Raw genomic sequence first — 27,983 nt, 5'->3', positions numbered from 1 at the left:
GCCTTCGTTATACTTGACTGAGTTATGAATTAGTTGACTTTGGAAGAAGCATTTTGGATCTGCAAGTAAAATATAGCACTTGTAGATTAATTCTCCGACCGAACTTGCTGAAAAAACATGTTTTTAGAAATATTTCGGTTGGTATATAGGAGGAGTGCATACTATCCTGTTAATTAGTTACACACCGCATAGCAGCTGCGTATAGCAATATAATTTAAAATATCGCGTTTTAATGTGATGAGCGGATAGAAACATAAAAAATGTTCCATTCGCTCGTAGTAATGAACGTTGCATCCCATCGACGGCCGCTCATCGTATGTGTAAAGAGCACAAAAAACTGAACGCATAATCAATGGGGCGAATCCTCGTTACAGATGAGAGTTCGTTTCAATGTAACGAGCGATTCTGCACACTACCTGATACGAACGAGAGGAATAGGATCCGATCCAACTGTTCTGAAAATAAACCGTATAATGATACACTACCTTATATGGAGAGAGATGGAGACACTGTTTCATTCCATTAATATGAAGGAAAAACATTGTTATGGTGGTCCTGACATGCTCATTTGGGAAGCCACACGCCGCCCTTTACATTTTCGATGTTATAAACGTTAATGAGCATTGCTATTGTGAAGAAGTGATCCTTCGCCATGTGTGTCCGTTCCGAGCTGTCGTTGTTGCAGACTTCGTATTTATCGATGAAAAAGCCAAAAAAAACACCAGACTCTTGTTGTGTTGGAGTTGTTAGAAAGTGAGGGTAGACGTTTTTCCTCACGAACGCATCCGCCGGCGAACATCTAGGTACTGAATTGAAGTTTATCGAGAAATGGGTGGCCCACAAGCGGCTGAGCGGTAAAAACGCTGAACATTGGTAGTTCAGTCCGAGGTTCGAATCCCGCGAACGGGCTGGCTGCATGGGTGTTTCCGTGGTTCTGTAACGTTTATACGAGCCATTTTCCCTTAGAAAGTCCTCCACGAAGGCTTCCCTCCTCTTAGGCAGATAGCCCTCGAGGCTTTGCCATAATTAAATAACCTAACCTAACCGAGAAATGGGCATTCTTACTTCAAGAAATGTTCAATCATCTGGTGTTGAATATGGAGATAAAGTGCCACGCAACCATTTCAGTCAAGGAAGGTCTCTCTCTTATTAAACAACATATATTGTTCTCCGTTTTGGGCAGATAAAAATTTGTACAAGTGTCATTTTTTCTATTAATTTTTTTTCCCTGTTCAGTTCCATACTGTATGAGTCCTATTCATAACTGCTCTTTAATGTGACTTCTATTCATCTTTTAAATACAGAAGACTTTGTATTATGTTTTTCATATCTCTTACGTAATTTCTTTTAGAGTTAAGGCGAAAAAACGCTTTTAAGTTTTGAATGTTAAGTATCTTTGACTTAACCGTATAGCATCCGCTATTGTTACTCATAGTAATTACATGCCGTACTTTTAAATCCTATCATATTCTATTTTTCCAACTTATCTGAAATTTTAATAATGTCATCCTTCGTTGTGAAGATATCGTAAGGAATTTGTAAAATAAACTTAATTGTGTTCTGCTTTGTTGGTTTTGCAGTTTTAATCACTAGCTGTGCGTTTCATACTCTTCAGGACGGGACTTTGTCCAAACAGTTACACATGAGTCTTTTTAAATACGTCTAAGTGTTGATAATCAAGTTCTTAACGAAATGCATGCCTGACTGAAGCTTGTCAGATGACATTAAAATCTTTAAAAAGAAAACAATTAGCTTAATTTTTCTAACATTAATCTAAATTATATACTATTTATGTAATAAATATATTATGTATTATATATTATTATGTAATAAATGTCTTCTGCATTTACGAGAAGCACCGTAATTAATCTTTGGTTGATTACTGCAATCGTTTACCGAGTACTGTTTTATTGATGCATGAATAAAACTGTACAACGCCAGAAAAATCTTTAGCCTAGTTCAGGGGTGGTCAGCACCCTGATAGGCCACATTAAATTTCGACAACAGGCCAAAAGTACAATTAGGGAATAGAATCTTTAGTATCATTGTTCTGCAAATATTATTTAATTATTTTTAAATATATTTATTGTGCTAGAAACAGAGGAAAAATGATAAATATATAAGGTTGTACCTAAACAGGTACTTGAATTTGAGTCCTACAACCATACTAGACGTAAAAAATTGTAAGCTGGCTTAGATAACTGCATCTGCGCGTAAGTTTAAAGTAATAGTCTGCGAGAGAATATAATGAGATAATTACATTTATATAGCTAACGGCAAACATTTAGTACAGGTTGTAAGCTTAACAGAGCTGCACAAGTCCCAAAAGCTTTCTCTCAAGCCCCAAAACCCTAAACTTAAATACACTTAAAGCTAATTTGCATTCTGTTGAGGGATACGAAAAGAAAAGTAACGATCAGAATCTTAAAAAATGGTTAATTAACTCGGACATTACAAATGAGTTGCACTTAAGAACATGAAATACCATATATTTGTTTCCGTGTACATTTATAAAACGCACATAATGTAATTTAATGCAACTTTTGCATTTATTTGTTGCTTGAAAGTACTCCAGTATTTGGTTCCAGCTTCGTGACTGAAAGTTTGAGTCTATCTTTTAAATGAGAATCTGTTATCTGAGATTAATTTTTAACTAGAAAGCTGTTCTAGATATTATAAATTGTAATTAAAATGATTTGTGCAAAGGTGTCTGCTAATTTAAACTGAATTACCCAGGGCATGCGGCGAGGAAGCCCCTTTGCTTACTGCCCCAAGGGGTTTCCCCTTTCTACTTGCTTAATTGCTTAAAGTAGAGTGCAATGAAGGAAACCGCAGGCGATATATTTCTTAAGAGCCACCGCTAGCTCAATAAATAAAGATGATTTAAATAATAAAATGTTAATTCACATGTCAAAGATCTATTTGTAGACAACATTTCTTGTGTAGATCTTTCCATCATTTTTAAGCTCGCCTTGCAGAGGACCATCCATTATTTTTCCGTTCTTTCACGAACTCTTGAACAGGCAACATAAACGTGTCCAAATGCAGGCTCAGGTAAAAAAATGCCAACACGCTTAAGCGTCTGGCCCTGAGACTTATTGATAGTTATAACAAAGGCAAGTTTTACAGGAAGTTGTCTATGTCTCAATTGAAACGGCAACCCTGTGCCATGGCAAATTCACCCCATTGGCAAGTATAGTTACGCAAGCAACCAATAAACTATCGGCGACAAACAGACACTTAAGCCGCATATATATATATATATATATGGGGTGAAGTAACATTATCTCCTCCGAAACGGCTGGCTCCCGGGCTTAGCGAAGCACACCGTTGAATTCCGCAGGTCCGTGGTTCGCCATTTTGACCATTCGCATCTTCATGGGACTTTATATAGCCGAGATATTAATTAAAAACTAAATTTCCCCTATATTTCCACATTCTTTCTTTGGTTTTCCCTATTAGAGGGATTTGACTACGTGCCAAATTCTTTTTTCTCGAATATCTACGGAACGGCGCCGAGTTGAAATTCGAGACGCGAATTCCTCGGATTCCAAAAAATTCTCCTAATCCATCGATACCGTTCTCATCTTCGTACGACTTTAATCCGCCGATTAATTAAAAACTAATTTTCCCCTACGTTTTCCCTACATTTTCCACTTTCTTTCTTGGGTTTTTCCTATTAGAGGAATTTGGCTACGTGCTAATTTTTTTTTCTCGCATATCTACGGAACGGCGCCGAGTTGAAATTCGAGACGCGTATCCTCGGATTCCAAAAAATTCTCCGAATCCATAGATACCGTTCTCATCTTCGTACGACTTTAATCGGTCGAGATATTAATTAAAAACTGCTGAAACGTTAATTTCCGCGCTCATTTTTCCGAGTGGCAACAATAAACTATCGGCTACACACACTTTAGCCGCTTATATATATAAAGAAGATTTGTATCATGTTTGAAAAAACTAGCGAAAGAAAAAATGGAAAAGTTAAGCGTAAGCTCAAACAAACCAAAATCGACAGTTATCCTAGTATTAAAAAACAAAAGCAAAAAGTCGTCACAGACGCTGATGGTTTTACTACTCCGAGACTCGCGATAAGCGTACTAGATCTAACTCTGAATATAAGGCCCCGGCCAAAAAAAAGAAATACGAAACGCTAAATCCTGATGATCAAATGGAGCAAGATAGTGAAAGCGCAAATGATTTTTTCGAACCCAAAAAAACTGCAGGGCATATTCCTCTATTTGTACTTGATGATTTTTAACTCCAACTGGGACAAACTTAAAGAAGAGGTAGAGGCTTTAGGCATCAAAGTCAAAGGTAACCTAAGTGGAGACACTCTCAAGATTAAAGTTTTTGAAGACTACAAAGTAGTCACTAAAATGTTAAGGGATAGAGGCATCCCCTTTCACACATTTCAAATTCAATCGCAAAAGCCTATAAAGGCACTTATAAGAAAACTCTCACGAAATACTAATACTGAATTAGTTATAAAAGAAATCAAGGATCAAGGAATTCCAATTGAAAAAATTAGGTAGCTTAAAAGCTTTCAAGATGGTAACGTGACCCCTCTCCCGCTCTTTGTAGCTGAATGTAAGAGGAATGTAGAAGCTAAGAAGATCTATGAAATCAAGACCCTAAGAGGACTAGATGTTCGCATTGAAACATGTAAATCGCGGCCAGGGCCCGTGCAGTGTCATAAGTGTCAGCGCTATGGACACATACGGGCCCCTGTGTAATTATAAAGCGCGCTGTCTGAAATGCGCCGAATATCATGAAACTCATACTTGTAAGCTAACTAGAGAGCAAAAACCAGCTATCTGCGCCCTTTGAGGAGGTCCCCACGTCTCATCGTATAAAGGTTGTTCGCAGCACCTTGAAAAAATTCAAAAAAGCATGGAAAATCATAAGAAACTAAAAGCAACTAAAGCAAGAAAATTTGAACTAAAGGATGATGAATTTCCTGCCCTTTTTAGTGCTAACCCTAAAGTTAAGCCTTCGGCTTTGGAAAAACCTACTGAAGATCAGCCCACCTATTTGGATTGGTTCAAAACACAGGTGAAAAAAGCGAAAGAATTATTCAATGAATTTTAAAATACTAAAAATATATTAGCTAAACTTTAAGTTGGCATGAAAGCCTTCGAATACTTTACTAATCTTGATTATGAATTTTAGTTCAAATCAAAATATTAATACTGTGATTGCAGCCAACGCCGGCTTTTTGAAAGTTTGCTATTTCAATGTTAGAGGCATTAAAAATCAACTCTACGAAATCGGAGATTTTTTATATAAAAATCAGATTGATTTAATGCTAATTAACGAGACCCACCTTAAAGGGAATGACAAAATTAAACTTCCAGGTTTCTCTATTGCCAGAAATGATAGAATGCATAACAGGGGTGGAGAACCCGCGATTTTTATCAAAAATCATATAAAACACTGTTATTCACCTCCCTGCAACTAACCTTATTGAAAATACTGCTATGCTTGTTTATAGTACTACGAATGAAGTGTATCTCCCTCCGAATGGAATTCTCTAAAATTACGATCTTGACATACTTTCTTCTACAAATTATCCCACGATAATTGCGGGAGATTTAAACTCAAAATACCATAATTGGAATAATACAATGGCCGGATTCTGAATGACGGACAATGCAAATGGCCGGATTCTGAATAACTATATGCTAAGTAATGATATTAGGCTTGTTGTCCCTCACACTCCTACCCGCCTGCATCATAACGGCACAGGTGAAATTCTGGATATTGTGCTACTCAAAAATGTAAGTACTTCTCCTCTGCTGGAAGTTCACGAAGATTTGATGTCTGACCATTTCCCGATAAGCTTTGATTTTTACGGAATTTACCCGCCCTGAAAGAAAATTTCTTACAAAGTTAACTGGAGCAAATTCACTGACAAGCTTAGACTAATACCTGTAGCTATAGTTTTAATCACTGTGGTGATATTGAAAATCAACTTACTTAGGCATAAAATGCAAATTGCTATTAAGAATGCCTCTTCTCATAGAAATTCTGTAAATCATCTTGCACTCCCGACTAGAATAAAAGAGTTAAAAAGAAGAAATCGAGCCAGGAAACGATGGCAGTTATCCCGAAATCCTCAAGACAGAAGACACTTAAATTACCTAAATAGGAAAATTAAAAACGATGTCCAAGAATTCCGCTCTGATAAATGGGATTCCTTGCTTGAAAATATGGACTTACAATCGAACTTAGTCTGGAGGATTGCCCGGTCTCTAAGAACAAAGCAGGATCAATGCCGTCTCTCCTATTAATCACATGGGTGTCATGCACCACTCAGAAGCTGCGATTGCAAACTTAATGGCTGAAAAGCTAGGAAAAGGTTTTCAAGCCACACCCTGAAGAAAACACTGAGCTTGAAGAAGAAATTCAGTACTTTTCTACAGTACTTAAGTACTACTCGGGTTCAATCTCTGAAAGGCAACACCCCCTCTAATTTTATTGAACTCACCTCTCCCAGAGAAGAAAGGCAAATTATTAAAGAACTTAAAGTCCGAAAAGCAAAAGACTTGATGAAATTAGTAACGATGCTCTCAAATGATGTAACGATGCTTTATGTTTAATTCCAAGATTTAAAGTGGAAATTGTGCTACTTTTTTCGTTGAAACGCCCACAAGGGTGTATCTGCGAATAAATTTTTAATGTGTCTTCATGTGATGTGACTTTTGAGTGACTGAAAATTCTACAAAATTTTATAAACTTTGTGTTTTTGATTAAAGACAATTGTGTGTGAATGCAAATTCTACTAATTTTTATGAACTTTGTGTTTTTGACCAAAGTCTGACTTTGACGTAAGAGTAAACTTTGACGTTTCGGTGCATGTTAAGGATATTACTGATTAATTGAATGCAGACTTAAACTGTTTTCCTATTTTGTGACAAAGTGCTCTCAATTCAGAATGCTTTTCCTTAAATAACTCTGAATTAATATCTAGCAGAGACTGAATACGACCATTTGTAAAAGATTGCTTTACAATTTAAGATCTATAGAAACTTTTACTTCCCCACGACCATATTATTCCAAACCGTAGAGTTTTTGAATGCATTCTACGGCTCTGGGTGATTAGATGTACCAATATTACATCTTCTTTTTGATACAAACGTGAAAGGCTTAAGGCATACTTCATCTATTGGTGATAACTCACAGTAGTTAGTATCAAATGCGAGTGAAGGTAAAGGTATGTATTAAAATGTTGATTTGCAGCAGTACTTCCAAAGCAGGAAAGCAAATCACGCGAATTTAGATATTTAACTTAATTTTCTATATTTCATTGGAATTTTTTATGAGATTGAATAAATATTATCTTCCCCCAACTTAATCAATTCCATGGGTTCTTTTAAGGTATCGATCAGATGTGGTTCAAAAGCTAGTGCCGTTATGAGAATATGTTCTTCGAAATCTGTCCATGTATTCTTCATTAAAGGAATCTAAGACAGTTACAAAATTATTGAAATATTTATGTTCATATTTGTGCTCGTTTAAGATTTTTTGGTTGTAGCTGGAAACGTTCTTTAGATACATCCGAGTATTGGAGAAATGTCATATTCTTTCGAAAGTCTTGACCTTTTCTCTAGTCTCTCATATATACACTGCACTCCAAAAGTTAAGGAACAACATGTTTTTCAAAGCTCACCGTTACAAAAATGTCAATAACGTTTAAATTCACAGTTCATATGCATGACAGAGACGAAGTTTAAGAAAATATGTGTAAAAACAATAGTTACCACTTTTATTTTATAGAAATGAATATTTGTACATGAGTTGCAAAAGTTTACCGTCCCAGCCAATGGCGTGAACCCTTAGCCATCATATCACATGGCTCCACTTTTTGACTTAGCTTGAAAATGGAATGGATTTCATACAAAAATGCAAAAATTGTAATTTTTGTTCACGTGTGTTGATTATCAGTTGTTATTACAGTTTCGTAGACAATATCCAGGAGAAGTCCAACCCAATTATTTGAGGAGGCATGCGATCGGATGGATGGAAATGGGAACGTCAAAAGCTGATGCTACTAGACGTGTCAATGTCTCTCGTAGTGTGGTCCAACGACTATGGAATCTGTTTGATTCCAAGGATTCTGTGTCTAGAAGACGTTCTAGGCAGACTTAGAGTTACGACACCTGCGAGAGAATTTTGGCCCGAAGGAGGAATAACATTGCTGTCCCTGAGCTTATTGCAGATCATTTAGTAAAAACAGGAACAAAAATCTCAGCTACTACAGTGCACAGACGCCTGCACAATACAGGTATGTGTGCAAGACGACTAGTTGTTTGTGTCCCCTTGACCCGAGGACACAGAGGTGCCTTTTTATGTTGGGCAAAAGACCAAGTCTCCTAGACCAGTCAACAATGGGCATCTGTTATCTTCTCTGACGAGTCCAGATTCCCATTGGAGAGTGATTCATGTCATCAGTTGATCTGGAGGGAACAACGCACCAGATACAACTAATTCCGCATTGTGGAAAAACACAGTTACAGAGATGGTGGAATAATAGTTTGGGCTGGGATCTCACTCGGTGGTCACATTCATCTGCATGTGTTAAATGGAAGAACTTTGACCGGTGTGAGATATCGAGACGAAACCCTTGATCAATTTGTCCACCCATATGCCGCTGCTATTGGTCCTGGATTTTTTTCTGATGGACGACAATGCGCAGCCGCACCGAGCTCGAGTTGCTGAAGAATATCTTGAGGGTCATTGTATGGAGCGTATGAAATAGCCAGCTCAAACCCCAGACCCGAATCCGATAAAGCATTTTGGGACTACCTTAGGAAACAGGATGCTGCTTTAAGTCCTCCTCCAATGTCGTTAAATAAGCTTGAACAAGGATTACTCCTTGTCTGGTCATTGCTTCCCATTTCACTGACCGACAGCTTCAGCATGGAACGTCGCTGCCGTCAATGTATTGCAGCTAGGGGTGGGCACATTCTTTATTAGAACCCATTTTTGTAATGTTACCACCCCATTTTTCCTCAAAAAGCTGTGATATACTGTTTCTCCAAGACTGGATTTTTCTGCCAAGAAAGTTATTTTTTGTTGTAATTCATGTTTGTGATGAACTTTCGAAACATTCTATGTCGCATTCATTAAAGAACTGTTTAGTGAACATGTTGTATAAATTTCTTGTTTCTATATTGCTTCATTCTCAAATTAGACACGACACAAAAAAACATGCTGTTCCTTAACTTTTGGAGCGCAGTGTGTGTGTGTGTGTATATATAATGCAAAATAAAATAATGCGTTTAAAATTCATCCCATAGTCAATTAAAAAAACATATGCAAAACCCAAAATCCAGAAGCTCATTTACAAAGTGCAAGAAAAAGGAGACGATATATATCAAATCCAAAAGTCAAATGAGAAATTTACATCTTTCGCCCAATCGTCATTAGGGGGTTGGTACATCGCAAGAAGTAAATGAATCAGCTGTGTCTAAACTAACGGAAAACACAAATCAAAGTTTGAAGTTTAAATCTCAGAAAAACAGTTAAAGTAATCTATACCTTATTTCGTTTTTGGTTTTGACATCTATTGCCCCCTTTTTCTTGCAGTTTGTTAATGTGCTTCTGGATTTTTGGTTTTTGCATATGTATATTCCAAACTGAATGGGATGAGTTTAAACATGTTATTTATTTTAATTTATTTTGCATTATTACCACCACTGGTTGCTGCTTCAGCGCGCTTTTGGTTTAGATTTTGAACTGTTTTTATTTATTTTTGTTATGTACAGGATGTCTGAGTACCATGTTTTAGAACTTCTAGCAGGGGTAGGGTGCACCCCTAGTGATTCGGAATTCTATAGCAGTGCAGGGTCAGAAATGCTTTCCTGACGCGTTGATGTATACAGAAACATCAGAAATTAAAAGATGCCATGTAAGTTAATATTCGTTTTACAATAAATTTACGTGACAAAATGTAACATAACTCAAAGATAGCGTTCGAGGTTTTGTCCACCGACTTCAATGTACACCTCAGATGTACGGCGCATGGAATTCCGAAGAGTAATAAAATTCTCTCACTTAGTATGCTTAAGTGAAAGAATTCTATTACTCTGTCTAAAATTACTGTAACAGAAGCTTTTTAAAGTTAGCCCCCCCCAAAAAAAACCCTTAATTTGGCGTAATGTTGAATATATGTTTTTTTTTTTTTTTCACAGCTTAAGAAGAGGAACTGTTTGCCCACCCTCGAAATCGGTAGTTTTATTCACAATTTAATCTAATCTAAGATTGCTTTTTTGACCTAACTGTAAATTTTAAGCTAGAGTGTTTCTCTTCGAAGTAAAAATAATGAATGCTATAGTTTTTTCCCCCTTCATGATTTAATAATAAATGCTCAGAGGAAGAAACTTGCAACTTTTAAGAAAGCGTAGCTTATTTTATCTATTATTTTTTAAATTTATAAATAAATATTATTAACTTTTTAAACGTTAAAATGCTTACAGTAATAAAATTTTCTCTTTTTTCTCAAATTTAAAATTTTTATATCTTTGCTACAAATTGCAGCCAGTGTCAACATGGCTACGTCATCACTCTTCACTTCCTGTTTCTTGGGGGGGGAGCTGTATGAACTAGCACTTCTCTCTTAAATCCTGGAGCCCAGGCTTCGCTTTCTGCACTTCTGCAGCTGAATAAGATGGCTCTGTATTTTTAGAACCTTGAAACTTGTCTTAGCAAATTTAGGAATATTACGCAGATTCTTGCTGCTTTAGCACCTCCAGTACTTCAAGTTTAGTTTCTGGCTTATGCATTCCGATGACCTCATAGATCACGTGACTTATGTATAGCTTTTGTAAACAAAGAATGCAGATGAACCTCGGAGATCACGTAACATATGTATAGCTAATATAAGCAACCAAGATCATTCTTCTTCTCCTGCGGAATCTCATTAGACGCTTACGCGGAAAACAGACGTTTAACGTTTTGGCCAAATCGTGGAATTCTGTATTTAAATCTTAAATATTTAAAAATTTTAAATTATCAGTTTTGTTTATTTTTAAATTGAATAACATTTCATGTAAAAGTTTCTTTTTCAGACGATGACAAGATTATTCCTATGTTTTTGGGTTCTCATGCCTGCTATGATGCAATGCCCAAAAGTGGCAAAGTTATTTTGCTTTCTACAGATCTTTTGGTAACTATCAATCTTTTTTATTTAATGTGCGAATATAAAAGATAAAAGGTGCTACTTTGGTAGACGGTTGCACGGATTTTGGCAATTTTTCTTTTGGCGAGTAATACGACTTTATGGTAAACCCATTGCTGTATAAGTTATTTATGGTAACCGATACTTTGTTGTCATTTTATTTTAAAAATAATGCGTTTTATTATGCATAAATTCCGTGTTTTAAATATTATTTATGGCTTCTAAATATTAAAAATCAATTTAATTTTGCATTTTTATTTGAAATAAAAATTGTTGTTTATAATATTTTATATAATTTTATGCTGTGGATGATGTAATCAGTGACATTATTTATGGCTGCTAAATATTAAAATGCAATTTAATTTTGCATTTGTTTTAAAAATGATTTTATTATGAATGATTATTTAAATAATTTTAATTCTATGCGTAATGTAATCAGCTCCCTTATTGGTTACTGAATATTTGTGCATTACCGCCCCATTTTAAAATTTTATTATTCATGTCTTCGAATTCCTCAGATTTCAAATGGAATGGATATGTCTGTTTCGAAGATGAAGGTTGTTATTGGTAATTACCAAGAATTATTGGTATCGGAATAAAAAAATTGCCCTTTGAGAACTTATTTTGGCCAACCTGGCTTTCTTAATCAAATATTTATTTATAAATTGTTAATAGCGTCAGAGGAAATTTATTTTAAATTTTTGGAGAAAACCTCGCTAATTGCTTCTCCAATGAAGTGCGAGAGATGTGGATCACAGATGAAGATCGTTTCTTTTTCTGGTACTTATCAATATACGACAGGTAAAATACTTTAAAAAAAATGTAAGTAGATAATTTTCTTTTACTTTATAAGTGTATAATTCAACTTTTATTAAAAAATTAATACAATGTTTTCAAAAATTCCTGAGATATTTATTGCCACATATGTTTTTATGTTAAATAATTAAATCCTATAAAACTTATTTTAAAGTATTTAAGTAATATTTTAATTCTTTTAAAGGTTGGTATGATGTTTTTAATTCGATATTCAATTTAAGCAATATTTTAATCCAATTAAATGTTGGCGCAATGTTTTTATAGTGGTGTTTTTATTCTATTATATGAAAGTAATAATTTAACCTTACTTTAGCATTTTATACTCTTAGTAAATGTATTTATTTACATTTGCGAGGCATCTTAAAAAAAAATGTAAAGTTTCTAATACTTTACTATATGCGTAAAATACGTAAAAACAGCATTTTTCAAGATGCCTGATGACTATAAAACCGCGCCAACAATAGCGCCAATGTAAATCGCCAAAAATCCGTGCAACTGTTTACCAAAGTAGCACCATATAAAATTTTTCTGTGCAAGTTTTGAAATTGAATTTTGTTTTTCAGGTAAAAAATGCCTTCAGCTGCCTGGTGACGAATGGTACGTCCTTTAGAATTCTTAAATTAAATATCATTTTAAGTGAAGTAATTTATTTTATATCTATGTAATGTGAAGTGATTTCTTTATGCAACTTACATTAAGTTTATATTATATTTTTAATGCAATATTAGGTTTTAAAATGAATTTTGTTGTTTGAAAACTTCCCTATTTCGTCTTTATAGTTTTGCTTATATATAATGACTCCGCAAGAAGAGGATGCATTCCTTTGCATATAAAATTTATGAGTAATTTAGTAAAATGAAAGCAGTATATAGAATATAAACAAAATTTGGCGATTAAGTGCAAGTTTAAAAATTAATAAATAGTAATAGACTTTTGATTGCACAGCTTTAAAAAATATTTGGTATTTTGTCTTCAGTTTAAGAAAGTTGACAAATGTTAAACATCCACTAAAACGATTTGACTAGGGTTAAAGATAAATTGGCATTTTATTTGATAACCTTACAATACAAATTATTTAATATATCTATACATTGAAGGAAATTAATATACATTTTTATTACTTATAGAAATTATTACAATTTCGTCAGCAATTTTTTAAATATAACATAATTTAGCAGAATTTATTTAATATATATATATATACACAATATATATCATAGTTTATACAATTACGTAAGGAGTTTATTTAAAATAGCAATATGTATAAACATGCCGGAAATTCTGTTCATTATATGCGCATTATATATCATATTTTGTACAATTGTGTAAGGAGTTTATTTAAAATAGCAATATTGTTGTGTGTGTACGGGTTCGTAATAAGTTGAATGTACAAGTCCGATGAAAACTGAATAAAATTTATTATTATTACAACAAATAAAACAAAATGCTTAAATTTCCTCAGATATTCGTACAATATTGCAATATCTGACAGCAGTTATCTTCTAAACTACTCAAACTTTCAACAGAACTTAATTCAAAACAGAGAAACATAGAAAAAGCTAATCCTATCTCGCCGCGAATTCGCTACAATAAACAGCAGTTTTCTAAAACAATTCGTAAAACAGCTGCTAAACAACTGAATTGAGAGGTTTTCCTTCTGCTTTTATAAGCTTTTTAAATGCACGCGAAACTTCTCGATATTAAAAGAGTACAATTACGACAGATCTATTTATTAAATGTGCGTGCTCCTCTATTTTTAATTTTTCCGCCACAGCTTTCTCTTCAAATAAGTCTTATGCTGCATTGCACGGTAATATAAAACAGTTTTAATTAATTCTATTTAAAAATAGCTAAATCAATACATAAACATGCAGGATGTTCTGTTCCTTGTTTCATTTAATACAGTTTTCTTGAAAACAAGTATCATTTATTCTTACACAAATCACATTCATTGTCATCCCTAAAACTGGTAGGAAGGTAACGGTACTGATTGCCAAAATCAAACCGTAAAATCTGGATAAATTGATCAAAATCGTGGCTAAAATTCCATAAGCGGGCTAAGTTGGCACCAAACTATTTTGGCCTTCAAAATTTGGCGAATTTTTTAGGTGTACTAAATAGAAGCACTAAAAAGGGATTTTTAAACATAAACAGAATAGTAGAATAGTTTTACAGTAGTGAAACGCCGTTATTTTATGTAAACAGAATAGTAAAATGAGATGATCAAATACTAGATGAGTAAAAGAAAGTCTAACAGCTTTGCAAGTAAAAGCATACTCCTATATATATGTAATTCATCATAAAATAGTAGAATGAACAATTCTTGTAAATAATTATTGAGTAAATAAATGTATACACTTATCAGATCAGAGCACTGCGAACTCAGTTTTAAACATAAACAGAATAGCAAATTATGCGTATTCAGCATCATAAACTAACTAAAATACTCAAGTTACTATCATCGTGGAATTCAACACATTAAACAACTTTCATTCAAAGCTTTAAATATTCCACATCTTTCGATTGCCACATGTAAGAAACAAAACTTTAAAAAAATTAACTAAATAAAATTAAATGAAAACATTTATAAATTATAAACTTCATGTCATATGAAATCCAACACTCTCCCACCAACAACAGCTTAACCTTCTGCAAATATTTATATAAATATAATATTAAACGTATGTATAACAATAATATTAAACAGTAAAACTTTTAAAAACAAACACAGTATTTCAAAATTAAATTGAAAAAAAATCTGGCTACACTAAATTCGCGCTCCTACAGTTACCAAAATAATACTCTAGGTTTGCCACAAGAAAACATACAGCCAGAAACCACAACCAAATTAAAATCACGCCAAATAAAAACTCGCCAAGCTTGGCGCTCACCCCGATTATGGAATTTTAACCAAAATCATTTTTGAAATTTTTTTAATTTGTATATGTTACAAGTAAAAGCAAGCTGCATCGAGTAGCATGATGCAAAAGTGCTTATGTAATTCTTCGCTTTATGTAAATATGATACAGCATAAAACGAGCTGTTTAAGAGAGAATCGCTGTTCAATAAACTACGTATATTAAACAGTTTCGAAGTAACCTAAGTGTAATAATGAGCTCGAAGCTGCATTTCGCAGCAGAATTGCGTTAAAGAACCTTAGACTGATTAGAAGTTGGGCAGCGACAATCTGACATTGCAATATGGCTAAATGTAAATCGTTCCGTGCTAAGTCGGTTGTGGAACCAGTTTCTAACAATTGGTTCAGCCTCTTGAAGACCTACCGAAAGTATGCCAAGAGTTGCCACTTCTGCAAAGGGCCAGTATTTGTGATGACTTAAGTGCATATCGTAAGAGGACTACAGCTCCATCTCAACTTAGATCCGCCTTATTTCTGCTACAAGAAAGACCCTATCAGCCACGACATATTGCATGAAAGAGGTTTGTATACTTGGCGACTGGCATTGTGCGACCCACATACCTCCCACCAGTAGAGGAAGTGTTTGAATTAGGCCGCATAGTCAGATAAACTGCACTGAAAATCAGTAGACCCCTGCTCTGGTCATTGATGAGTCCTGCTTTGCTTTATCAAGTGATTCTGGATGTACTTGCATGTAATAGGAAGTAAACATTCGATATTTTCCCTCTAACATACGGAAAATTAATACCTCTGCAGTAGGTAAGTATTCTTGCATGGGAAAGTAGTTTTAGGTAAGCGCACAAATCTGTATGCACTGACACATAAAACTCAATTAATGCTCAGAGGTGCAGAGACAACATACTGAATCCTATAATTCATCTGTATACGGTCGCAATTGTCGATACCTTTATTTTGCAAGCAGATAATGGCCGCCCTCACATTGCTCGCCTTGTTCACCAGCTTCTTGACGCAAAAACTTAACTCCAAATAGAATGGTCAGCACACTTTCCCAACCTTAATCCAATTAAGCACGTGTAGGGTGCTCTCAAGAGGCGTATTTCTGACCTCCAGCCCTATCCCCAATCACTAGTTGATTTAGAATTGCTTTTACATGATCAGTCGCCATTGCTGCCCAAACAGCTAGCTGGTTGACATCGTTATAAACAGAATGAAACATCGTTGTCAGGCCTGTACTAGTATTCGAGTGATTATATTTATTATTCAGAAATTTTTTGTATTAAACTTATGTGTCCGAATTTAAGAGATTTTATGTTCCTGTTGATATCAGCATTCACAATATAACATCCATTGTGACATCAGCATTTTCTTGTTTTTAACTTACAAGTGTATTATCACCAGTTTTCGTCCAGTCTGCTTGCATATTTTTTTAGTTATGATCAGTTTTCCTGTTTTGTTATTGTTTAACTTTTAGAAACAATTGTGGCAAGCTACTCATCATCAAATTGAGTATTAAAGGCAAGTCTGGGGGTGTTTTACTTGTAATTTAGCTTACTGACGATCTAGAGCAGAGTTTCTTAAACTGTAGGTTGAGGAACCTGTACCAGAGGGTTGCCAAAAGTTTTAGCAGTATTGATATTTCTTTAACTTGTAATAATTTTACAATTACCAAATATTTTTACCCAATGTATCTGAAAATAGGTAAAGATAAGACAATACAGACAAAAAAAAAAAAAAAAAAAAAAAAAAAAAACCGAAAACATTCTGACGCATTCTTTTTATAATATAAACGTTCATTTTACTTGCTTTGCATGTGACACTGTCATTTCATGTGTTACTTATTTAAAATTTTCACATTTTTCCATGTCTTAAAATTAGAAATTAAAGTTAATGACCTAAAACTGCAATAGTATATTACAGTACAAGTGAAAAAACTGACGGTTTCACTCGCGCGTATGTCAGATTTGCGCAATGCTTATGAGGTCCCACAAAATTTTCGTAAATGTTATGGGGTCCAGAGGTCGTGAAAAAAATCTCGGTGATAAAAAGGAGTCACGACAAAAAAAGTTTAAGAAGCCATGATCTAGAACTTTTGGAATTAAGTGTTGAGATCAAATTTAGTAATGATGATGGCTGTACTCCCGTGATTAAGACGAATATTTTTGGGAATTTTAAGCCACTGATTTCCATAAATCAATCATGAAGCTGCTGTTGATTATGTAGGTTAGCGTGGCTAGAAATGGAGTTGGAAAAAACATATTTGTTGATGGAAATCATAATATACAGCTTATTTAAATATACTGAAAAAAAAAATGTCAGATGACCGTTTATTAAGGGGTATCAGAAACCTCTTTACCGACAATGTTAAATTGGCCATTTTCGATGTACCTTTTCTCAAAATCTGCTGTAGATGCACGCTTAAAATGTTTTGTGTAATTAAAGTATACCTATCTTATTATACTGAAATGAGCTTTTGAAACATTTTGGATTTTAGAGTAATTTACAGAATATTTTGTTAAACATAGTAAAATTTAGCATTCTCACACAAAAAACTTTTTAAAATTTTTTATTCTAAGTTTATCACAAAAAGCTCATTTCAGTAAATATTAGGAAACCTAATAAATAAGCCATAAAAATTTTAGATACCTCTAAGTAGTAGTTCCTGAGAAAAGGTACATCGAGTATAAAAAAAAATCACGTTTGGAGAAAAACGCGTTTTTATATAAAAATCCTCATTGATCAAAGCAGTCGATGACATATTAAAACTAGATTTTTTACAGTTCTAATTTTCATAAAGATTAAAGAATGGTATTTTTAGAAAGATAAAAGTGTAAAGAATTTGAAAATGCAAAAATCCGAAATCACAATTTTTTGAAGATTTTGGGGTTTCAACACCCTTTAAAGACCCGTAACATCTGAAATAAAGGTGCAAGTTGATGTGATAATAATATTCAAGTCATTATTTCCAGGAAATCAAATGTAACTCTTGATACGAAGTCACTGATTTCCTGTAGTCAAATAGGAAAATGGAATCATGATTGTATGGGTTTGCTCGGTTTCAAGTGGAGTCCAAAAGCTTATATTTATTTAAGATAATCGTGATGTATAGTTTTACTTCTAGATATGCTGGAGAGAAGCTTCAGACTCGTTTATTGAAGATTCATATCCTCTGCAGTAATGTTATGGGATCATATTTAGTGATAATGATGACATTGCTTCGAAGAAACACCAAGTTTTGATCCGTTATTTATGATATCCTAGCCATTGATTTTGAGGAATCACACATGGAGATAGATTTATGATTATGTAGGCTTGCATGGTCTCAAGTAGAAGCGAAAAGTTTTGTTGGCATTATGATATGTAATTTATTAAAATATGCTTGAGGAAAACATGAAAGAAACTGCTGTTAATTTATATTTGCATAGAAATTTCATAATGCAGTAAAATAATAATCCAAAACTTGCAAAAGTGGTTAGTTTGCCCCTGTATTCAGTAATTACATAGCCTTCTTTGCGTGGTGCCCAGGTATCAAATTCATTGAAAATCTACAATCTGTATTCAAATTAATGCTTATGCAAATATTAAGCTCCAAGCAAAGGTCACTTGAAACAGGTTTTTCAAGAAAAGTGGGTCAGAATAACATAATTCAGACATAATTCAGAACTTTGCTGTCGGTGCCATGACCATTAGAGGCTGTTAGAATTGAAGATTATGAAAGCTTAAAAGCAAAATCTCCAAGTGCAAAAATGGAGCATAATAATAATAAAAAGGCCATAATAAATCTTTTCTTATATTTTTGTTCCTATCTCCAGTTGTTTATTTGAAATGGTTCGTTTATTTTAGATTCAGTTTTGTAGCCACCAATAAAGGAATTCGCACCTGAGCTTGATTTTTCACCCTGTGTGCAAAAAGACGTAGTGGATGCAAAACAAGAGTACTCTTTCTGATAGCTTGTTGCCTTCTCTATTGCTGTTTTTTAATTGTGTTCAGTGGAGTAACGTTTCATCTTAGCATGTGTTATGCTTCGCTGCCGTCTGCTATACACTATTGGCAATGTATCATAAGATTGGTGACTTAATGATACTATGAGAGAAGAAAAAGAAATTAATAAGCTACAAATTTTAGAAAATAAATTTCTTTTTCTTATTACTGGAACCCTTTAGTTTCTCAGAAACAAGAATCTTCATAAAGACTTAAACACTTATTACATTAAGCACTACTTCAATAAGCTAAACAAAATTTTCTACTGTAATGCTGAAACAAATTTTTCTACAAATTTTGCTAAAATCTTAAACTATGAAATTATTCCAGATCATTACCTTTCCAGATCTTGCGCAGCACATCTGTTCAACATGTTGGATCTATATACATAATTGTTTGTTTAAATCGTCATCTCTTTTGCACAAGTTTTAAATGTAGGAACATTTCCTTTTTCACTTTGTTTCTTCAATTTTTATCGCCTTTTTATTACGTAAACATTAGTGCTGTAGAATTGCGCACTGTAGAGCCTCAGACTGATGGTTCGAGTCCAGCCAATAATATTTTTATACTTGTCATCCCTCACTCATAAAAGGTCATTTTTGCATCACCCAGCTTCTGTTCTGCATCATTCATCAATAATTATACTTTTTCTGTGTCTGTGTCTCTACAGGTAATTTAAAAAATTCGAGATCTGGTAAGTTCTGAATCAAAATACGAGCTTCACTCTGATAGCATCTTGATTCAGATCTCTGATTTTTTTCTTTTTTGTTTACACAGATCGCTGATCATATACATAGTTGTATTTAGAAATAACTTATTTTATTTTCTCAATTTTAATTTTTTCTTTTACTATTCTGCAAATAGTGTTTAATTTGTTCTGCAATATGAAGTGGCTAGTATAAACCCGAGAACATGGCGGAGAAAACAACGCAAGGTAAAAATGACCTTATACAAAAAAATGTTGTGGTAAAGAAAAAATCAAGCTGACGTGGAATAGTGTTTAACTTACCCGGGTGCCTGGGTCCCTGGGTCCAGTGCCCTGCCCTGAATCGAACGATTAAAAATTTTGAAATAATGTACTTAATAATACGTTAAGAAATAAGATAACAAATTTGAATTTGAATTACTGAATTGTTTTTAAATATACACTGGTTATCATAAATTAAGGAAAAATCACAAAAATTATGATTACTGAAAAAGTTACATGTAGAATTTAATGAAACTTAACCACAATATACAACACATAGTAAGGTATCAAATAGCATTAAAAGAAATTACCAGACAAATATGGTATTTTTAAATATGGTAGTATAGAAATTAGCACATATATAAAATGAACAAATCGAAGGTGTCAGTTTGCTATAGGAAAAGTACCTTCAATAGGGAATATGATCGCCTCTAGAAGCAATACAGCGATGTGTGATGCTTTCAGTTATGCAATCTATCAGTTCTATAGGAAGCGAGAGCCATTGCTCTTGCAAAGCAGTTGCAAGCACGACAAGGGTCTGAGGGGACAGATTGAGAGCAGCTAGACATCTCCCTAAAACATCCCAAACGTGCTCGATAGGATTCAAGTCCAGGAATCGAGCTGGTCACTCCATGCGCGTAATTGTTTCCTGTTGAAGATAATCATCTACGATGTGAGCCATGTGTGGTCTTGTGTTGTCGTCCTGTAACAGGAAAGCATCACCTATTGCCCTGGCATATGGGCGCACATAAATATCAAGGATGTCATCTCTATAAATCTGAGCGTTCACAGTTTCCCTTGGAAAGACATGGAGGCGTGTGCGTCCACCCAAAGAGATGCCATCTCAAACGCAGACACTGCCCCTTCCGTATGCATCCTTTCATGGATGATACCGGGTTCTAGGTTCTCTCCATATCAAATAATGCCTACTATCGCTTTCTAGACTAAACCTGGACTCATCCGTAAATAGAATTACCCTCCATTGATCAGGCGTCCAATGGACATGTCGTGCCCACTGAAAACGGTCCCTCCTATGGCATGGAGTGAACGGCACACAAATGGCTGGTCGCCTCGCATACAGACAACTTTCATGAAGCCTCCTACGCACAGTTGATGTTGACACGAACCTTGAAATTGCCTCCAAAGTCTATGAACCACAGAAGGACTCACATTTAGCCATCTGGCCACTTCTGTTTGACTTTGTCCTGCCTCTAGTCTCCCAATGGCTCTACATCGCAGTTCTGCAGGCAAATGATGCCTGGAGGTCATTGTTACAAATTGGCTATCTCAGATTTCTGATGTCACTGTCACAGTGAAATATGTGGGTTTGTTCTCAAACGTGGACTTTTATGCTCCTCGCAGATGACGTATTCCGAAAGTAGCGCCACTAATTTGCGTATCGCAGTTTTACTCAGCTACTCTTACTTGGCAACATATTCAAATTTTACACGGTTTGGCTTATTTTTGAGGGAGTTATCGCTATTTTTGTAATTTTTCCTTATTTTATGATAACCAGTGTATTATAAATGTTAATTAATTAGAACAGATTGTTCAGAAAGCTGACCGAGCTGAGAACTAAAAGTACACAGTGCAAGCGGTCACAGTGTTAAAGTTTAAACAATTTAAAAAGAATACATACAATAATACAGTACAATAAAAGTACAAATCATGAAAAATAAAATTAGAAATAAATCAACATTCAGTACTAATTATTCCATTAACACCCTGGGGTTAAGTATGGCCATAGTCCGCTTTTTATGCTGCTCATCCAGATAGTTATAGTTACAGATTCGGAGATCACGATGACTAAGTGTTCTCATTTTTGCATGAAATTTAACTGCAAGATAGTAATAAAATGATTGTATTTGGACAATGACAAGTTCTTAATGAATAATATTATTACGAACATACCAGGATGCTTTGGAGATCTGCCTGAGAACATAGTTATGTGCAGTTTGAAGTCTTTTTTCTGTCAGATTTACAAGAATACACCCAGACTGAATAGGCATAACATAACATGGGCTGCAACAAGTTACTCATTCAATGGATGGAACACTGTTTCGAACAATTAAGGTGTATAGTTTAACTTTACGAACTGGAAGAGTGTATGTGTGGGGGCCAAGTTAGAGAATTAGTGAGGATCACCTCGAGTTAAGGAACTTGGTTAGTCCAGGGCAGAGTTGTTCCGTATAACTGCAGATGATGTTGAATATTCTTTTTTCTAATGAACATGACTGTAATGGTCTTGCCCACATAAAAGAAAGGAAGGCGAAAACATTGCTGTTTTACAACATCGTCGTCATTTTCGGTGTGGCTCAAAAGCTTTGCAGTTTAAAAAGATTATCATCGAAAATGCATGGTAAAAATAAGAGGAAAATATCGCAGGCGTACGTTTTGATTTTTTAAAAATTCTCATAAAAGGAACTGGGACTAATTTTGCTGAAAAAATAAGGAGGAAATTTTAAGCATTAAAAAAACTGAAAATGAGTAGGAAAATAATACCAGATATGGCAGTTAATAGAATTTTAAACTTGTATAATTAACCATTAAAGCTCATTAATTAATTTGTATAATTAACTACTAAAGCTAATTAATTAATTGCTTAATTTTTCATGAAAATACAGTCTAGTATTTTAAACGTATATAGTTAATTAATAAAGCTTATTAATTAATTAATCTCTTTTATTGGTAATTTTTATGGTAAGTTTTAGTGGTAATTTTCTTGAAAAATATAGTCTAAAAAGATTAAGAAAAGGAAGCTGAGTAACTGCATGTGGTTACCTCTGTTAAAATTTTTTAATTAATTATAAAATTATAAAATTCTGTTTTCTGCTATAAATAACATTAATTGAGTTCTTAGTTAACTTAGGAGGGAGGATGTCATAAACTGCTTCTTTACTAATTATAATTTACTTACGTTTGAGTGGCAGCAGATCAAAATCTTCTTTTTCCCTTAGTTTAAAGTTAATACTCTGTGGTTCAAAGTATTTTAGAAGGAGGTTTTGTTTTGGTTAGGAGTTGGGTGACTAATGTTTATCAAGAGCAAGAGAGTTTTATTTTTATAGTAATTTTTGAGGTACACACATTTATTTATAAAATAATTTGAGTTTATAAACATTTCTATAAATGTTATACAGGGTGCGGCAGCATTCATAGCGTAATTTGACTTGCATAGTACAATGACGTACTGCATGAATACGTGCCAGCTCGTGCCACATTCGTGTACTAATTAGCTGCCATTTTGAGTGTGACAGTGATAGAGATCGGTGGAGTGCGCAGCATCATGCCTTTGCTATTGAAAGTTATTTGAAGAATAACTACTCTGTTATTGCTACCCAGCGTCTATTTCCGCAACATTTCAACTTGGGATGTCATGGGAAAGTTCCAGATGGACAGACCATTGCGACAGACATTTCCAGGTTGAGTAATTTCCCGTTTTGGTGACATTTCCTGGCCGCCTCGTTCGCCTGACCTTTCATGTGCAGACTTTTTCCTTTGGGGCCACCTGAAGCAAGAAGTTTTCCGAACACATTGTGCCACCATTCCTGAGTTGAAGGATCACATCAAAACTGCTATTGGCAATGTCCCAGGGAGTACATTACGCCAAGTTATGGCAAGCTTCCAATGCTGCCTAGATGAATGTGTTGTGCAGAGGGGGCATCATTTGACAGGCATCATATTCAAAAAGTAATCCATGCAATGGACTATGACTTGCACATAAGTAAATGGCATACCTTTAACTATTAATTGACATAAGAGGTAATAAATAAATTACAGTTACTGTCTTATGGTGTTTTTTTAATATCCTATTATGAACGCTGCCGCACCCTGTATATTCATCAGAGAAAATGTAAATGATTCTTGTTCATGATCATCTCCAAATAAACGTTTGTGAATTTCGTAAATGAAATGTTTCTTCTGATTTGATGTCATTACACCATTACTGAACAGGTAGAGTGACTGAAGCCTTTAAAGTGAATCTCTTACATTTAATACATTTTCTGATAATATCCATAATAGTACATCTAGGTGGTATAATTCAAAATTCCTCGGTTAAAATAATTATAAGAGTTTTAACGCCCACATGAGAATTATATGGTTGACTTTCTATAACTAGATAATCAACCATATGATGTTTTGAGTCCATGTTCAGGCACTAAAAATTATGTTAGAACATGTTAAAGAAAAATTAACAGTTTTATCAGATACCACGACTAACTGTCTACAGATCTATAATATATCACTCTTTTTTACTTAATGAAATGGAAAGGAAATAATTCATTTATCTTTAAAAACTAATGGGCTTCTTCATGAAAGGAACAAAAATTTTGTCACCATCTATGCAGTGATTTGTTTACACAGAAAGAATTTTGTCACTTTTTACACTCAGATTAGAAGCAGAGACATTGTTTGAATTCCACACTCAACAAGAGATTCATCAGAATTCCATCAGCTCAAAAAGGAATAGGATTTTGTAACGATTGCCATCACATTTTTAACAACATTATTTTCAAGATATTAAACTAAAATAAAATTATTAAATACAATATTAAATAATATTATTACATGTGAGCATTTAATAGTGATATACAATAAATTCACTGCTTTGGTCACACGTGTATATGCCAAAGAGACTACAATAATTTGTTCTTGAAACTCTAAGTGTGGATATCGTAAGTTGCAAAACTATAATGTCAACATTTTCAAAAGGAAAATTAGTACTTTATGCATTTCATTTACCATGTGTTTCAACATTTTCACCCAACCTCTATAATTGAATGGCTAAGTACTGTTACCAAAATAAGTTGCTTTTTTTTCATTGATATTTATTTTTCAGAAATCAGAGCAGCTCCATTATGGGACAGCACGTCTCGATCCTTTGTAGGTAAGTATATAGTTTTTGCAAGTGCATATGAAAATTCCATTATGCTTATTGCACTTTCTACAGAATTCCATTGTATTCCAAATTTAGTTTTGGAAACTCCACAGCACTTACTTTCTACAAGATTCCAATATATTCCAAATTTACTTTTGGAAGCTCCAAGTTAACTGTTTTCTAGGATGACATAGTACTTGTCTAGTAGCTAGGCACAAAATAATTTGCTGCTGCTAAGGAATCAGGAATGTTGTACAACACCAATAAGCAATGTTTTTAGATTTATGAAATTCTATTTTTGGTTAAATTTTAAGCAGACAGATCTATCTATTTTTAGCCTGTTGTTGAGATTCATAGGAATTTGAATGCATTAGAGAATCATCATTTGTACGATAGGTACTTGAGGGAAGAAGTACCATGTTTTACGAAATATCTCTGTTTGCTGTAGATGCTATTTAATGTGATATGGTTATTGTTGTTTGGATACTGTTATTCAATCTGCCAAAGTCCTGCTCATTTGTTTATGACAACATGAAAAATTCATTGCTTATTGTGATCAGTAATACAATTAATATGATCAAGTTATCAAATAATAAAATTTTTAGACTAAAATAGTTTCCAAGTGAAAGATAAATCTGTCAAATAAGGTCAAAATAAGTTATAAGAATTACCAAGTGGCAGAAAAGTATTGTCAGTTAAATCACTAAACAACTCAATAATAGCTAATTTCAGTAGATTTGATAATGACAGTTTAGAAAAATTAAATTTTATAATGTATTTTAGTATGCAAGTTTTAATTTTTAATGTAATCTGTGCTGCAACCATGGAGGTAGGAAGTAAGATGGAGTGGCCCTAACCAGTTTTCCCCACACCCTGCTCTAAAGCACTGGTGATCCCTACGTGGTGACCAAAACATGGATAATTTACCATTAAGTTCAATGGGGTTTGACATGATCGGATGTAAATATTTTGTAATTACGTCATTAATGTACATATAAATGTATATATTTTCTTTTTCTACAGTACTTCAGAATTCTAAGTATATATGAAAAGAATACATTTTTAAACAACATTTCATTCTGAATGGAATTAAATACGTTTCACAGAACAGTTTGCTCAGAACGTTTAATTTGAATGAAATATTTTCACAAGTTTTCGTTAATTACATTAGAAAAAAAGTTTCAAGTAATTCGATTTTATTCAGTTAAGGATTACAAAAATTAAGATCAAAGTTTGTTGTATTATTAATATTAAAATTATGCATTATTTCTTTTCTATTTATGGAGCTTCTTCCTAAAATATTTTTTCAAATGTGACATATTTTAGCACCTGAGGCATCTTTTAAATGGAAGTCAATTTATAATTAATGCTCTATTCAGTCTATTTCAAATTAGAGCACCTTTTATTTTAATAACGAAATACTTTAAATAGTACTTAACTTTCTCTGGATAGTATTTCTGAAAGGGAATAAAATAAGGATTTTTTTAAAAATATTATTTAAAACTTGTAACTGAGTTATAAACTGTAAGGGAAACAATTCTTTTAATTATACTTATCATATTTGTTTACCCATAATTTCAACAATATGTATTCCAAAATTCTACTTTATTACTTTCTTAAATACGCATCTCATAGAATTTGTTTTACAATACCTTTTAACAGATTGCTTTCCAGTACGAACAATTCTTGCTTAAATAATTTTTATAATGTATTTGTCAACAGGATTTCAATTTATGTTTACAATTCAGTGCTAAGTTTATTATATATTTAGATAATATTTATAATCATAAATTTAGATACATTTAATAATTAGTTTTCTTCACAGTAACTTTCACTTGTTTATGAATGAATAAATCCTTCATTTCAAATACATTTATAAATAATTTAATAAATATTTACGTATTTTGTTAAGGGCAGATACATGCTTTTTGCAAGCACATGCATAAATACCCGTACATATTTCATATTTTTCATTTCAGGCATGTGCAAATCTTTAATTTCTGTGCATTCACTATATTTTTTGAGTAATCTACACTAATTTAACATATACCTGAAAGTTTCATATAAGAAATATGTATAAATATAATTTGAATGAAAAATTATATGGATTATTTTTAATACACACTCAAAGGTAAGTTTTTCTTCAAAATTCCTCCATGATGGCATCTCTCCTTTAGGCAGATAGCCCTTACTTGCCTTACTCTATTTAATAAAAACTTAACCTGACTTATATGCCTAATTACAAATATTTTAACATGCATAATTTTATATTTACATTTGGCCATCAAGTTTCAATCTTTTGACTTAAAACACGTTTTAGGATACATTCATCATCAAATTCAAATCTTCTAGTAAATATATTTTGGCAGAGCACTCAATATCTCTTTTATCGATTTTACAGTTTAATAATTCTCTGATAATATAATAAATAATAATAACTAAGTAAAACGTGTAAGAACAAAATGATTATTTTTCAGATATATAAAAATAAAATGATGAGTTTAAAATGAGCAACAGTAAAGCCTCTCCTCTAAAAAATTTTAAAAAGTACATGTTATAATAATAGTGGATGTGAAAAAAAAATGGACTTTATTTAAAACATTTTGGTGTTTGGAACATAAAATAAAAGTAGCGAATACTCTATCAAGGGTATCAAAAGATGTATACAATTTTAACCCTTTCTGGCACGCTACCTTTTAAATTTGGAGTTTTGATTTAAAAAAAAAGGTAGGCAGTCTAATTAGGTCTAGAGGAGTACACTGGTAAAATTTTGTGAAGATAGCACTTATTGTTTAATTCTGTGGGTGTGCCCAAAATAGGGCACCCTGATTGAATAGATCTTCGAAAACAGTGCTGAAATGAGCAATGTTGTCAATGAACTGACTGATGAGAACTGGAGAAACAAAGAATACAGACTCAGTTGTCCTAGATTATCGGTGAGCCCGTTCTGGGCACACCTAGGGTTCGCTGTTTGATTTTAGGCAAGATTTCAAGGTAAAAATTTAAAACTAATATAGAATAATCAGATTAGCATACGGCCAAAAAAATAACATAGAAATTTATTTTCAAACAATTCCTTTTATACCCTAAAAAAAATCTGGAAGATTTCTTTGAAAAATGAGGGTCTTAAAAAACTAAACATGGCTAAAATATGTGGACTGAATTGTGTTGAGTTGCCATCTGCTAAAAATAAAGAAGGTTCGGAGTAACCTATGAATCCTTTTTCATTCAATTTTTCTGTTCGTACAGAAGAAAATTTTTAGGTGTGTCCAGATCGGACACATCT

The 27,983-nt window shown here is 33.5% G+C and overlaps 1 protein-coding gene across 6 annotated transcripts in view; it reads left to right on the top strand.

The window, feature by feature from the left end:
• Nucleotides 1–27,983, top strand: part of LOC118205143 (5'-AMP-activated protein kinase subunit gamma-1-like) — a 552,717-nt gene that overhangs the window by 468,188 nt on the left and 56,546 nt on the right. For all 6 annotated transcript variants that reach the window (XM_085824013.1, XM_085824011.1, XM_085824014.1 and 3 more), the window contains 3 exons: nucleotides 11,073–11,170; nucleotides 12,562–12,595; nucleotides 24,659–24,706. In XM_085824013.1, the coding sequence (XP_085680139.1) occupies nucleotides 11,073–11,170; nucleotides 12,562–12,595; nucleotides 24,659–24,706 (180 nt within the window). The remainder of the gene's footprint in view (nucleotides 1–11,072; nucleotides 11,171–12,561; nucleotides 12,596–24,658; nucleotides 24,707–27,983) is intronic.

This window comes from Stegodyphus dumicola, chromosome 9 (genome assembly GCF_044657685.1).
Source record: "Stegodyphus dumicola isolate Sdum_Otavi_A_Nest chromosome 9, ASM4465768v1".
Taxonomy (NCBI): domain Eukaryota; kingdom Metazoa; phylum Arthropoda; class Arachnida; order Araneae; family Eresidae; genus Stegodyphus; species Stegodyphus dumicola.
This window is presented reverse-complemented; position numbering and strand designations above follow the sequence as displayed.